This window comes from Sporothrix schenckii (genome assembly GCF_000961545.1).
Source record: "Sporothrix schenckii 1099-18 chromosome Unknown Cont42, whole genome shotgun sequence".
Lineage (NCBI taxonomy): Eukaryota > Fungi > Ascomycota > Sordariomycetes > Ophiostomatales > Ophiostomataceae > Sporothrix > Sporothrix schenckii.
This window is the reverse complement of record NW_015971143.1, coordinates 1112262-1126993: the sequence shown is the minus strand read 5'-3', so window position 1 is coordinate 1126993 and position 14732 is coordinate 1112262. Positions and strand designations below refer to the sequence as shown.

The 14732-nt window shown below is 55.3% G+C and overlaps 4 protein-coding genes and 1 non-coding gene across 5 annotated transcripts; 3 read left to right on the top strand and 2 right to left on the bottom strand.

Annotated features, from left to right (window-relative positions):
- Positions 1-1746: 1746 nt before the first annotated feature.
- SPSK_02108 (uncharacterized protein) lies at positions 1747-1959 on the top strand (the record flags this gene model as incomplete). The annotated part of the gene is made up of 1 exon (XM_016729001.1): positions 1747-1959. One exon carries the CDS (start codon positions 1747-1749, stop codon positions 1957-1959), a length of 213 nt encoding a protein of 70 aa, XP_016589878.1.
- Positions 1960-8131: 6172 nt separating this feature from the next.
- Positions 8132-8256, bottom strand: SPSK_11231. The gene has a single exon. It is a non-coding gene; the product is annotated as a tRNA-Leu (tRNA).
- A 207-nt stretch (positions 8257-8463) lies between these two features.
- Positions 8464-10009, top strand: SPSK_01684 (uncharacterized protein; the record flags this gene model as incomplete). The annotated part of the gene is made up of 2 exons (XM_016728591.1): positions 8464-8608; positions 8670-10009. 2 exons carry the CDS (start codon positions 8464-8466, stop codon positions 10007-10009), a joined length of 1485 nt encoding a protein of 494 aa, XP_016589877.1.
- A 439-nt stretch (positions 10010-10448) lies between these two features.
- Positions 10449-11791, bottom strand: SPSK_01743 (phosphatidylinositol glycan, class U; the record flags this gene model as incomplete). Its single annotated transcript, XM_016728649.1, has 2 exons — positions 10449-11307; positions 11370-11791. 2 exons carry the CDS (start codon positions 11789-11791, stop codon positions 10449-10451), a joined length of 1281 nt encoding a protein of 426 aa, XP_016589876.1.
- A 555-nt stretch (positions 11792-12346) lies between these two features.
- On the top strand, positions 12347-14500 carry SPSK_01525 (pescadillo; the record flags this gene model as incomplete). Its single annotated transcript, XM_016728436.1, has 1 exon — positions 12347-14500. One exon carries the CDS (start codon positions 12347-12349, stop codon positions 14498-14500), a length of 2154 nt encoding a protein of 717 aa, XP_016589875.1.
- Between the last annotated feature and the right edge of the window lie 232 nt (positions 14501-14732).

Here is a 14732-nt window from a genome sequence, read left to right as displayed (position 1 = left end):
TAATACGATGTCCTGCGCCCGGTGCATGAGGCCCGCCTATATTCTCGATGCCGTCGGTCACGTCACACGGCACACGGCAGGACGGCGTGTTGGAAATTCTTTGTCTGTTGTCTGTTGTTAGTTGTCATCTTCGCATCGTGTCTCGGCAGTACAAAGTCCTCAGTTTGTCGATGTTTTTGCTGCCATCTGTGGGCACTGCCTCGTGCCTGCCTGTTGTGTCGCCCGCCTCTTCGGCCGCTGCCTTCCCGTGCCTTCCTCCTTCCTCCTGTGTCTGTTTGCTACTGAATCTTTCTATTCATGGCCCTCCGTGCTCCTCGGCACCTGCCTTGTGATCCTTGCACTACTCTGCCGTGTCTCTTTCTCCGTGCCTGCCTTTTGCGGCACGGCTCAACGTTAACAAAATCCTACTGCGAACATCGTATGTTGTATGTACACTGTATTCTTCCGTCTTCCGTGTCCCCTTTAACTCGCTTTTGCGCCTCTGCCCCTTTGCCTTGTGGCCTTTGCCCCTTTTGATTCCAGTCGAGCGGCCCCCTTTCCTCCCTGCGCTCGAATGGCTTTACTTTAATTAATATCCCGCAGCTAGAACGCCCTAGAAAAACTGAAAGGGCGCAAAACGCCAGGTCCTTTTTTGTTGGGTTCTCGAGACCCTGTGCCTGGCTCATATCTGCAGTGTAATTTCCAGACCCAGGTTCTTTTGTTTTGTTGCTCAGGGTCCCGATTTTTATTTTAGTCCCATTACCCTGCGCCCCCAACGGTCAACGACAGCTGAATGGATTGTACAGAATACGATGTAAGATTCTGTTAGTACGTCATCTTCTGTAAAATGAGATGAGACTTCTGTAAAACAACCACTGTGTAAATCGTACAGGAGAAACAAAAGAGCCGCAAGAAGCGGGCTAGGTTGCCATGCCTCGGGAACCACCCCTGGAAGCAAGAGAAATTGGCGGAAATTGCGCCTGGGACCACTTTCCAGGCGGTGACCAAGCCAACCGTCACCCCTGTTCAGCATTTAAGGTATTTCGGCACTTTAACAATGTAATTTCAGACACATTTTGCAACGAAGCATAAACGGGTTCTTCCATTTCGCAGGGACCCCAATGCGCCTGAAATGAATGGAAATGATGAGGTCTTTGATGCATAATGCGCAGCAGGATCGTCTCGCAAAGTAAACAAAACTGCGAGGGCTGCAACACGATAAGATGACAGCCTATTACACATAGGTTTTGACAAGCACAAGTCGAGGAAGTGCGACTATTGGTGTCTGTCTTTGCATTTCTGTGATACGATGGTGAGAGTCTACAAGGCCCAATACCGACGGTTTCCCGGCAATAAATGTTGTATTATTCCCAAAATAGAGAATAAAGATTGAAAAAAGGAACTAGCGACCAACTGCACTGCTCTATTGGTTTTCTGAGTTTGTCTTCTTTTTTTGTCTTCTTTTTTGTTAGTCTTATTTTGTCTTTTGTCTTTTTTGGCATGATTCCACGCCGGCTATTGCCCAGCCGGCGACAGGAAGGAACTACGGAGAAACTGCAAGAGAGCAGCGGTGTAAAAGGGCCGAGTCGCAAGCCACCAAAATACCAACATGTTCGTGTTTGCGTCGGGCCCAACGGCGGCAGGGCAAGGCAGACGTAAAGAAGTACATGAAAGACGAAGAACGACGACGAACGACGACAACTCCCCGCCGCGGCCCACAACACGGCCGAGAGCACCTGCACGATGCGGCCAAAAAACGCGGCCACGATGCCAGCGCACAAGGAAGGCATGATACAAACGGCAGGCGCGGGATTCAAGGAAGGACTGGAAGGACTTTCTGTAGGGAAGGAACTCAGCCGCAGGCCGGACGACGACGTCTGGGTGCATCGCAAGGCTCTCCAAAATAAGGCCGAAACGGTCGCCAGAACGAAAACGGTCAAATGTCGCCAATGCGCCATGCGTCCTCCGTATGTGCGGTGAAGGCTGTCGAGCACATGAGCAGCGCGGCGGTTGCGCAGGGAAACTGTGTTGGGGCGGCCTGACCTCTCAAGCGCTAGCACCCCTGCCCCTGGTGCCTTCCCTCTTTTTGGCTCTTTGCCCTCGCTCTTTCCTCCCGGACGGCACTATGTCGTACTCATCGCCCGCAAGCGACGCCCCCCCACACACCCCTGATTCGGCGTGGCTGCCTGACCCCTGTTCCCTTGTTCGTCGTTTTGGCTTCTTTCGCATCACCATAGCACGATCGCCCCAAAGCCTGAAGGCCAGCCGAACCCGCCGCGCTCCGTTTTCTCTGCCCAGTCCACACCCCTGCCGCGCTATTGCTGTCCACACGACGCCTTTTCGGTTTTGTGGACGTGCCGCAGAAGGCAGAAGGCAAAGGCAAAACGGATCGGACGTTCTGCCTTCTGTCCTTTGTTCTGTCGCCGAGTGGCACCAGCTGCGCTTCACTGCACGCCCACTAATCGAGTCCCTTCCCATCATCTCGAAACGGCCGATCTTGGCTCGCACACCCCCCCCTCCCCTTCTCCTTTCCTTCACCCCCCTCTGGTGCTGGGCAAAAGGCTGCCTGGTCAGAAAGGAGCCACGCGAAATTGTCAACTACAAGGCCCTTGGCCCTGTTTTCACTCTGCCCGGTTTTTTTTTTTGTTTAATACTGTTTAATACGGAGTACAGAATACATTTCTTTTATTCTTTTTGTATTGTGTCGTTCCGTTTCCCAGAAGCTTTTGTCTTGTTCACTTTCTCACACCCCCTTCAAAATCCATATAAGTCAAGAGTCTCCCCCGAGCCCTTTCCTCTTCCCAACTCTGTCTCTCTTTCTCTTCGTCCTTATCATCACCAAGCCAAATCTCAAACTACACCAAACAACAAGCCAACACAACTCTCAACTACTCTCATCAACAACTAGAAGACACTTGGCTGCCTTGGTTTCATCCCAGTCATCTGCCTACAACCGCGTTCTTGCAAAACACCATCACGACCATCTCGAACACCTACCAACCACAACCACACAACATATCCGCAATGGCGTCTACACAGTTTGCCTCTATGGAGCAGCGTCCGTCGCAGCTGCCGCCCTGCCCCGGCCCGCCGCCAAGTCGTCCTCTGCCGCCGCTGCCGAACCGCGGGTAAACGGCACCACTCGGGTCTCTTGCGCTTTGCGCAGAACGAACTCTGAGTTACAGCTTTCAACAACTACAAACATGAACACAAACAAGCCCGCACCCGATCGTGGCAGCGTGGCGTTTGCACACCGGAAAGGAAAGAATGAGCACGGCATGAGCACAGCATGAACACAGCACCGAGAGACCAAGAAACACCAAGACAAGGCCGACCAAAAGCACAAAACCTTGACCCTTGACCGACCGGTCTGGTCGCACAGCATTTGTACACCACGCCACGACAGGACGCCTCTTCTCTGCTCGTCTCTCGCTCTGCACCATCCGCAAATCTCCGACTGGGGCACTCGGGCTCCCACCACAAACATCCTGTTCCCAGTTCTCACTCTGGCCTACGACCAACTTGACGAGCCGGCTCGGCCAAGTTCGCGCCCTTCATGGCAAACTCGCAACGCCAAGGCACAACCAAACCTTTCACAACCGACACTTCCGTCACGTCGTGATCGACTTTCGCCTTCCCCTTCACTGTACCACCACCGTTTTTATTACCCATTTTTTATGTTTCACCACCATACACTTTTGTTGTAATCACGACCCCCCTTTGCCTTATCTTTGTTCACCATTTACTACACGACGCGTACAACCTTATTTGTTACGAAGCATTATCGGTTATTTGTTTTTTTCGGGTGGTATTCCCCATAACACAGCTCTGGGTGGTTTTGTTTTTTTGTTACTTGCTTGCGATTAGAAAGGGATATCCTACTTGTGTGCCGACCACTCTGGCAATTTCCAATACGCTTGGTTAATTTTTTTGTATCACTAGAATGAGCATATGGGCTTCACCGGCGTCGTTCTCTTGGCTTTATTTGCTTAACCTGTTTTTCGTTACTATTCCCAAGAACCCGAAATGACAATATTATCGTTTCCCAGGCAAACCATTTCCATTCACTTGTCTTGTCCTTCATGTTTTTGTCACTCTGTCCTAGGAGAACTGGCTTCCTTGCAACTGTCGATTGCGTAAACGCCTAACATGTTTGGATTTGAATTGTCGAGAGCACCAAACGACAAGCACTTCTATTATTATCAGTCAGCCGCCACCACTTACCGTGATATAAACACAAGCATACGCCCTACGTCGTATGTCGTACTTGGGATGCAATATGTTGCATTGAATGACTGAGACATATGGCAACCACTTTACGCACACACACATTAATGGGCTCTCTCGACAAAAAAGTGTGAGACAAATCCCTCCGCATTCTGGCCGTTTTTGCCACCGCTTGTGCCTGGTTCCTGTTCTTTCTTTTTCGTGCTTTTACTTTTCCGTTTCCTTTTTTTCCGTTTTCGTCTTCCTGCTTTCCGCCTCCCACCATGTGTCTCTTGTGCCTGGATTGGACCGAGACCAGCGCCCGGCCCTGCCGCATGTTTCACACGGGGGAACAGGACCGAGAACAAGGTAGGAAGGGAGGCAAAGGAGGTTGAGAAAGCAAAAAAAGAGGGTGTCCGACAAGAAAATCCGACAGGACGAAAGTGGCCCTTCAGGCCAAGAACTTCCAAGACTTTTCACAAGACTTCCAAGAATCGAAAACCAGCCCAACTTTTCAGACCGTCCAGCAAGTGTCGTGAAGCGGCCACAGCTGGCATTGGTAGGCCGCGGCCAGTCTGTCGGACACTCTCCCGGTGATCAGCAGTCAGCATTTTGCTCGATCGAAGATCGTCTTTCGAGGCACTCCTCTCTCATCTATCTTCCACGTTGGAATCGATTCATCTACCTACGAAGTAGGGACTAGTTTATCGTGTATTTCTTATTTCTTTTTTGCTCATCACATCCCCTCTTTCCCCATCTCTCTCGTCTCCTCTTTTCTTGTCACTTTGAATGTCAGTTGACCACTCCGTTCACGTACTTTACTCGAAGCTCGACTACCTTGTCCGTTGTCTCCTCTTTGTACGACGGATCTATTCCCATCGATCCCCTCTTTCTGCCCTGAATGATCCCCACGCGCCGCCTCTCTCGACGTCCGACCCACTCCACACTCCACCGTTTATCCTCCGCTCGACCCATTCGACCCATTTCAGCGATGCTTTCCATCCCTTGCTTCACACTGGCCCGTCCATCAGCCTTCATGTGTGGCACACGTGCACCGCCCTGTAGGTCGAAAGCGAACGCTGCCCGCTCCTGATATGAGCCATGAGCTATCAAACGCCACAAAGACACCGGTGCCAGTCGACCATATTTTGTCAATATGATCGCCCTAGTTCCGTGCTTTTCCCTCGTTTGTAGTTGATTAATTGAGGGTGGATCCCGGCGCGTCTGGGAGTCGTCGTAGGAGACAGGTCGAAAGGAGATACTAGACCAAAATTAATGTCGTCATTCCAGCAATCTCTACCTCTAAAACTGACACAATGTTTCGTCGTACGGAGAGTACCGTCACACACTATCGGTATTTCCCACCACCTCCTGTCCTCTTGTTCTTTTGAAGTGCTGGCCTTGCTAGGACATTCGGTCCACGTTTCTTTCGTGTCGTTCTGCTGGTACAAGAGACGACATCGATGTTGTCGGTATTATCATTCTTTTCTTCGTTTTCCCTTTTTTTCTTTTTTTCTTTTTCTCTCATTCTCTTTCCTGTTTCCGTACACCTTACACGCCCCCTCCATTTCAACACCTCCATGATGCTCTGTATCCGCGGAGGTATCCCGTCTTGGATCGTCATCAGCCTACCCATCTCCTGGTCTGGTTTCCCTCCGTTTCCCCTCCTCCTATTCTCCCTTGCCTTGAGGTTCTTATATCTTGGCTTCGTTGACTTGTCCCCCTCTTCGTCCCCTCTTCGTCCCCTCTTCGTCCCCCTCTTCTGAGCTAGTTTTATCGTTTCACACCCATATCCCATTGCCTGTCTGCTTTTTTACATTTTTTGCGCCAAGATCCAATACAAGCACTCGAGCCGTCCAAGGCTGTATCCAGCCAGGCGCCTTACACATTGCTGTTCACCTCAAGCTCCGTCGTAGGTGATATGATGCAGGCCACATGACGAGCTACATCGTACAGAGGACAAACTCCACCCCCTCTAACCAGCCCCCAAAAATAAATGATTCCCTCCGGTTTGCCGCTTCCCATGTCCCGTTTCTCTTTTCGTTTCCACTCCGTTTCTCGTTCTGGTTTATTTTACTCTCCGTCCCGTGAGACCTGCGTCGGGTTTTCCCCTTCCGTTGCTTCCCTATCGACGATTCTCTCCCGTTTCCCCGGTTCATGTTTGTTCCCGCCAATACAGCATGGATGGGTGGGTAGACGAGTCGTTGAGCTACGTCGTAAGTCTTAGACAGCAGGAAGATAACACGCCCTATGGTCGGGCCGTTGACACAATCCGATCGGTGCATTGGAACGTGCGCATGTGCCAGATAAGAAGAGCAAAGATTGCATGAGAAGGGCCCTTCATATTCTCTTGCATACGGAGGACGGAGTCTGTTGGAGCGGGCTTTGTAACAAAAGCGGTGGAGTAGTAGCAGAGCACGTCACGCACGCATGTCCGTAACACGATATCCGACCCCCATGCGATGATCCCCTCACGACATACAACGTCCGACATACGAGGCCCTCCATAACATGTCCTATTTTTGAACTCAACAGCGTCCCACAGCAATAGCCCCTTTATGCCCTGGGATTTTAGAAATGACAATCCCTTTGATGTTTTGATGATGTGGGGATGCAAATCTAAACGAAAAAGGGTCCTAACAACGAGAATACGACAGCTTTATTCGTTATCTCTTTGCAGTCTCACGCACAGACCTGGGATCCCCAAATTGCGCATAGGGCATTGTGGTGTAATCTTCCCCCCAACAATCTCCGCTCTCCTCCCCAGCTATTTTTGGCAACGTTTTGTCTTTGGCGTCTCATTCCCGCCCCATCATTCCAAACTATATTGGGTCCTCGCTAGCAACTCTGATACGGGCAGCGCCTCGTGTCAGCAGCACGACATACAACATACTCCTGAGTTGTATTGCTTTTTATTCTCCTGTTTACGCTGCAACTTTGCAAGAACAACACCGTTTTGTTCCTGCCTTCTCCAAACAACGGACTGTCCCGTCCGTCTCAACCATCTTACATCGTATGACCGTGTCTCTCCTACCCTATCAGCAAAGGAATTGACGTCCTTTGTGTGGACCTGGACACTTCCACAGGTTTTACCAGCAAGTGTTCGACGTTGCATTTGCAACGACTACAGCGCCTGCATCCGCCATGTGTCGCAAGCGCGCGTTTCGTCTGCCATACAGATGGAGCCCAGGAGCGCCCTTGCTGGGTGGAAGTGTATTATCACGCTGTGGAAGTGCATTATCACGCTCGCACAACTGTCGAGAATGAAGAGGTGCAGCGGTTACAATGTGAGCGATGGAGATTTCCGTATGGAGAATTAATACTGTAGAAAACACTGGTGGGGTCTGTTTCTATACCACTTTTGTCAACATGCCTCCTGTGAGAGGTTTCTTGATACACATACGATACAATATCATGCCCGGGAAGACGAACGCTCCAAACGAGCGCAACACTGGCAAAGCTGGGCTGAAGCTGAGGCGTGCGGTAAGACTGTAGCTGACAATTAAGTAAAGAAGTGTGCACAGGCCGAAACGGAGATGCCAAGCCGTTTTCAAACATTGGCAGTCCTCGAGACACGCCTGCGTATGTCCGTACTGTTTTGATGTTAGTTTTTGTCATGAGCTTCAAAATACAATCCATAACATTCACATCGGCGGAAGCAAAAGGACGGCTTATAACGAAAATATAAAACAAATCTTTACGAGCTCCGTGGATAATAAAGTTGATTAAATACATTAAAGTAAAATGTTTTCCCCAGAAAAAAATAAAAATAAAAATGAAATAAAATAAAAAGGCTAAAATACGAATATCAAGCAGTTATTTCTAAAAGGAACAATTATAAGAAAACCATCATAGATTGGACATAATTTGCTTTAAAATCTCAGAAGCTACAAAAGAAGGTTAAAAGTCGTGTGGCAAAAAAAGCCAGAAAAAAACAAAAAATGATTGATAAGAGTGGGATTCGAACCCACGCCTCTTGCGAGACTAGCATGTTCACGTTGCTCGACTCGAATCCGGAAATCCTCGCCTGGAACCTGAAGCTAGCGCCTTAGACCGCTCGGCCATCTTACCAGTTGCCTGTTTCATGATTGAATGTGCCCAGTGTAAGCTTTAAAACGGAAGGTGCCCTTGTGTCACGTGGAGATAGCAGTTTGCTCCTTCTTTTTTTTCTCTACACCCCTCCGTCCGATAAAGTGCATGCAACGACGTCAACAGGGGAAGGAGGTTGCCCGCTGTCTTGTTAGGCACATCCACTGTCACCACCCTCACGTCAAAGCCATGCCTCTCGAACTGCACATCTGGGGCCCGGCCTTTGGCCTGCCGTCCATTGACGCCGAATGTCTCGCCGCTGTTGCCTACCTGAGCGTCACACTGCCGCGGGGCTCCTGGACACGCCTGGCAGCAAGCCCGTCGTCGATTCCTCGTGAGTTGCCGGAGGCGACAAATCCTTGGAACATTTGGGTGCATCATACACCTGCTAATAGGAACCTCGTGTCTAGACCCATTGCCTGCTCTGCGTGACAACGAGTCCGGCCGCTGGGTGGCCGCCGGCTTCGACTCGATCGTGGCCTTTGTGCGAGCGAAAGCCACGACGGACGCCTCGATCACCGACCTGGACGTCGGCCTCACCCCCGCCCAGGTTGCCGACGCCACTGCCTACTCAGCCTTTCTGCGTGCCGAGGCCGCACCCCTGCTGGCCCTCTCCTTCTATGTGTCCTCCGCGAACTGGATCGCCGCCACCCGCCCGGCCTACAGCCGCATCCTGCCCTTCCCGCTGACCTGGCTCGAGCCGCCGGCGATTCGCGCGTCGTATGCCGCCAGCGCGGCGCACCTGGGCGTCTCGAGCCTGGATACGGACAATGACGTGAGCGACGAGGACGGCAGCCACAAGGCGTCGTCCCTGGCGGCCGCGCTGCACGTTTTCCCCGACCGGATACGAAAGTCGGTGCAGCAGCAGCAGCAGCATGCGAAGCCAGCCCAGACGGCGGCGACGGAAGCGAAGCCTGCGGCGCACTCGCTATCCATGGCCGAGGCTGCGTCGCGTGTCCATGCCCAGTCGTCGTCTCAAACGCCCGAGGCCACGGTACCGGCCCGCCTCGACGAGGCCGTCCGCAGCTGCTTGTCTGTCCTGGCGGAGCAAAAGGGCGCCAAGCGTACATTCCTACGGGCGTCTTCCACAGGCACGGACAGCACAGACAGCACAGACAACACAGACAGCCAAGCAAGCGCACTCTCCCTCGTCGCGTCCCTGACCTCCCTCGACTGCCTTGCTTGGGGCTACCTGGCACTCATGACGGTGCCGGACGTGCCCCGCTCGTTTCTGCGCGACACCCTGTGGCGGCACCACCCTGCCCTCGCCGTCTTTGTCGCCGACGTGCGTGCCGTCTGCTTCCCGGGCGAGGACACGGCGTTGGCGTACACGGCGTTGGTGTGGACGATGACCGTCGCCCGACCCCGCGGCCGCTATGCCAACCCGCTGTGGCTGCGCACGCTGCACGGCCTCGTCCACAGCGTCCCTGGCCTCAGCGGCGAGTGGGTGGTCTGGCTGTGGCGGCGCCTCCGCGTAGAGAGCGATGACGGCGATGATAGCGCCGAAAGCAGCTCGGACCCTACCGTCGCCCGCTGGCAACGCGACATGACGGCCGCGCGGTGGCAGCGGCTGGTCACGGTGTCGGCGACCATGGCCGGCACAGCATTGTTTGTCGGTCTGATCCTGGGCTACCGCCGGCTGCCGGCCTTTGGCTCGCGTATCGTCGTGTACCGGCGGGCGCCCATCTCGTTTGCCGGACTGGGCGCGGCGGGTGCCTTGTTGAGCGTGCTGTAAAGGGTGGTTGGTGGACTTGCAATCTTTTTTTCTTTTGGCATTAGCATTTTCAGGCGTCATATGTGAACATGAACTCGTGTAATGATATCATGGAGGGTATGGGATAGGAAAAAGAAGGCAGTGGGAAATGACCTCTACACTCTTGAATTTGGTACATTGAAAGTCATGCGATGGAATTTATACTATATTTTCTTTAAGAAACAAGAAACAAGCAACTAAATCACAGTGTGTATCTGTCCCTTTTATAACCAGTCCCGACAAAGGAAATGCGTGCGTGTAAATGACACAAAATGCAAATGAATACAACACCATGGCTGCAAACCTTATACAGGCATACGCTTTGCATCATAAAAAGTTAAACGAGGCCGAGCCGTTACGTTGAGCCTGTTTCTTCACATCAAGAAGAGGTCTCGCACGGGAAGACGTCTCGCCACCGCCATTAAATCTGCCGGATCTCTTTGCCAACCATCTCCGGCCGCTCCACCTCCCACTCGTCCCGCAGCACCGCAAACGTCAGGTCCGACACCAGCAGGCTCTGTCCCAAGCTCCACACCAGGGTAATGGCGTAGAAGAAGTTGGCGTTGCCGCTGCCGGCGTAGATCCACAGGTGGTAGAACGCCGGGCCCAGGAACGTCGCGTACATGATGGTGGCCGCCACGACGAAGGTGTACCGCATCAGCGGGAACACGTGGCGGAACAGCGGCACGAGCGCCAGGAAGAGCGAGGTGTCGCCGATGCTGGGGTACGGCTTGAAAATGGCAAAGATGCCCGTGAGCAGCGTGAGCACGACGAGCGGCTGGCTGCGGATGCGGATGGCGAGCCCGCCGACGTAGCTCGAGAGGTGCAGCCAAAAGACGGCGACGAAAAACGCACGGAACGAGTCGAACATTTCGATAAAAAAGTACCACCAGAGCCCGACATTGGGCGTCAGGTCCGACAGGGTGAGCTGCACGCCGTAGGTCGACCGCAGAAACTCCCAGGAGCCGCCCGTCAGCACAAAGGACATGCCGAGCAGCACGACGAGGCACACCGCCACGAAGAGGACGTGGACGGCCGAGAAGGCGAGCAGCGGCCTCGCCCGTGTCCTTGTCTTGCGACGGTCGTAGGCCAGCAGGACGAGGGGCGGCAGCAGGAGCAGCGGATACATGGAGAGGTAGGCGGCGAAGGAGAGCGAGACCATGGCGCGGAGCGGCGCGCCGGCAATGGCCTTGCTGATGGCGTGGAGAATGGCACAGGTCGAGAAGACGCTGGTGGAGCGGCCGATGCACGTCGCCACCGTAAAGGGGTTGAAGAGGTAACTGCAGTGGAAGGGTTAGTTGGATCCAAGTTGTGTACCGTGCGAGACCACCGGGCAACTTACACAGCCGCCACGACAAACCCGCTCCAGCGCTTCTCGCGCCGCGGGGACGTGAACAGGGCCGAGGCGCCCGCCTCGCCCGAGTCGGCAATGCGCACCAGAGCATCGGCGCTCAGCAGATCGACGGCAATGTAGAGCAGGTAGGTGAAGACGGGCAGGCTGGCCGGCGGCAGCAGCGAGAAGAGCGGCAGCAGCAGCGGCGCCTGGTGGTAGACGCCACCGTCGTAGGGCGACACGTTGTGGTTGTACAGGAACAAGCCCTCCTGCAGGCGCTTGAAGCTGGTCACGGGCGTCGAGATCTCGACGCGTCCGGTCAACAGGTCGGGGAGGCCCGGGAAGACGGTGAAGAGCGCGAGGCGCACGGCGGCCGCCACCGCATACAGCGCCGCCGTCCTCCCAAAGGTCATGGTGCGTCCGCCATTCATCGCCCGGCTGGTTGCAGGGGGGGATGGTGTCTGTCGTTGAGGGTGAGTTGAGGTGTGAGAGAGGACGTTCGTGATGGTGGCCATTGACGCTTTTAGGGGAAGGTGCAGCCTGTAGTGCTGTCCTTAAGACGCGCCGCGCTCTAATTGGACAGAGCTTGGTGCCAACCGTGTCCCACTTACAGGTAGCTGCGAGGGAGCCAGCCAGGGGACAGAGGGGCCCCTGACGGTGGAAAGACCCCCTGTGGCGGATGTGGCTTGAAAGTGGACCCAACGAAGGGCGGTGAGTGCAGGTGGTGAAAAAGTCTCTGCGGTAGGAGGCTGGCTGCCATAAAAGGGTGGCAGAAAAAAAAACTAGTCCGCCCATTGGAAAAAAAGTTTACGCTACAGGAAAGTGCAACTGGCTTGCTGCTACCACCGCTTTTGGAGGCTTTCCCCCAGCAAAAACCTCTTCTATCACCACGACACGACCACCATCGTCTGTGATTTGTGATCAACAAGCATCGCCAACCGCACCAACAACCCTTATCCTTCCCTCCCCCGCATCCGACCTCGCACATGGCTCGTCCCAAGAGAAAGGGCGAGGCCGGTGCCGCCCGCAACTACGTCACCCGCAACCAGGCGGTGCGCAAGCTGCAGCTGAGCCTGCCCGACTTCCGCAAGCTGTGCATCTGGAAGGGCATCTATCCGCGTGAGCCGCGCAGCAAGAAGAAGGTGTCCAAGTCGTCGACGGCGTCGACGACGTTTTACTACGCCAAGGACATCCAGTACCTGCTGCACGAGCCGCTGGTCAACCGGTTCCGCGAGCAAAAGGCCCTCGAAAAGAAGATCTCGCGGGCGCTCGGCCGCGGCGACGTGACGGATGCCAAGCGCTTCGAGCGCAACGCCGCGCGGCCCGAGAAGACGGGGCGGCCCCGCTACACGCTGGACCACGTCATCCGCGAGCGGTACCCGACGTTTGTGGACTCGCTGCGCGACCTCGACGACTGCCTGTCGATGCTGTTCTTGTTTGCCAACCTGCCGTCGACGTCGTCGGTGCCGGCCAAGATGATTGCGCGGTGCGAGCGGCTGTGCCTCGAGTTCCAGCACTACCTGATTGTGTCGCACTCGCTGCGCAAGTCGTTTCTGAGCATCAAGGGCGTCTATTTCCAGGCCAGCATCCAGGGCGAGGACGTCACGTGGCTCGTGCCGTACAAGTTCAACCAACGCGTGGTGGGCGACATTGACTTCCGCATCATGGGCACCTTTGTCGAGTTCTACATGACGCTGCTGGGCTTTGTCAACTTCCGCCTGTACACGGCCGTGGGGCTCAAGTACCCGCCCAAGTTCGACCAGGCCAAGGACGACGGCGCCGGCGAGCTCGGTGCGTTTACGCTCGAGGACGCTGCGGCGGTCAACGGCCAGCCTGCGGCGGAGACCGCCGCGGCCACAAAGGCCGCCGGCCCGGACCCCAAGGTGCAGGCCGAGGTCAACAAGCTGGTTCGGGAGCTCAAGGACGAGGAGGCGGGCCGGGCGGACACCACAGACGCTTCTGAAACTGCTGAACCTGCCGACGCCGACGTCGTGTCCGACGCCATTGACAAGTTTGAGCCGGCGGCCCAGGGCGGCGACGTGCTGCCGCAGCCGTCGTACAGCGCCAGCAACCCGCGCCAGCTCTTCTCCAAGTGCACCATCTACCTGTCGCGCGAGACGCCGCGTGGCTCGCTCGAGTTCTTGCTGCGGGCGTTTGGCTGCAAGCGCATCGGCTGGGACGCGGTGCTCGGCGAGGGCGCCTACACGACCAACGAGATGGACCCCAACATTACGCACCAGATTGTGGACCGGCCGCCCGTCACTGTGACGGCGACGAGCGACGGCGAACAGGGCAAACAAGACAAGGAAGACAACCAGACGGCGCAGAAGCTGGCGGCCAACCGCCGCGTGGCCGGCCGCATCTACGTGCAGCCGCAGTGGGTGTGGGACAGCGTCAACGCCGAGGAGCTGCTGCCGGCGGACGTGTACGCACCGGGCGCACAGCTGCCGCCGCACCTGAGTCCGTTTGTGAAGAGCGTGCAGGGCCAGTACGACCCGTCGCTGCCGCTGGACCAGCAGCAGACCGAGATGGAGGCGCTCGAGTCGGATGCCGAGGCGGACGAGGATGAGGACGACGAGGACGAGGACAACGACGACGACGAGGCGGCGGCCGTGGAGGCGGACGTCGAAAAGGTCAAGAAGGCCAAGGCGGCCAAGAAGGCTGCGGCGACGCAAGAGTCTGACGACGACAGCGACCACGGCATGGACGTGGCCGGTACGGACGATGAGGAGGAGGAGGAGGAGGAGGAAGACGAGAAGGCGACGGCCGCGCCCAAAAAGGTGTCTCAGAGCGTGGGCGAGACGGAGGACGCCGACGAGGACGAGGAAGAGGCCGACAGCGCGCTGCAGCGCCAGCTGGAGCTCGAGGCCGAGCTGTCGGGCAAGCCCGTCCGCAGCGCCCACAACAAGGCGCCGCTGGACGCCCGCGCCAAAGCCAAGGCCAACGCGCGCAAGGCGCTGGCACGCGACGCCAAGCAGCGGCAGGACGAGCTGGAGCGGGCCAAGGGCATGCTGCCGAAGAAGAAGCGGCGGCTGTACGAGCAGATGGTGTACACCAACACCAAGCGCAGTGCCGAGGACGAGAAGCTGCGGGCCAAGCGCCGGAAGCTGGAGCGGAAGAACGCCAAGGCGCAGGCTTAGCGGGACGAGTGTGTTGTGTTGTGAGCTGTCGTGCCGTCTGTTTCTATAGAAAAGTTGTGTTGTTTTGCATTTATTTTCTTGTTTCATTTTTTCGTTACATTTAGGTCAAGAATGGCGTTCATAGCTTATTTATGATGTTGTATCTCATGTCAACCATGGCGTAGTGTTTGATTTTTTGACTGGAGTATATCCAGGTGCAAATGTGAATGTAAAAGTACGTGTTCATCAATGT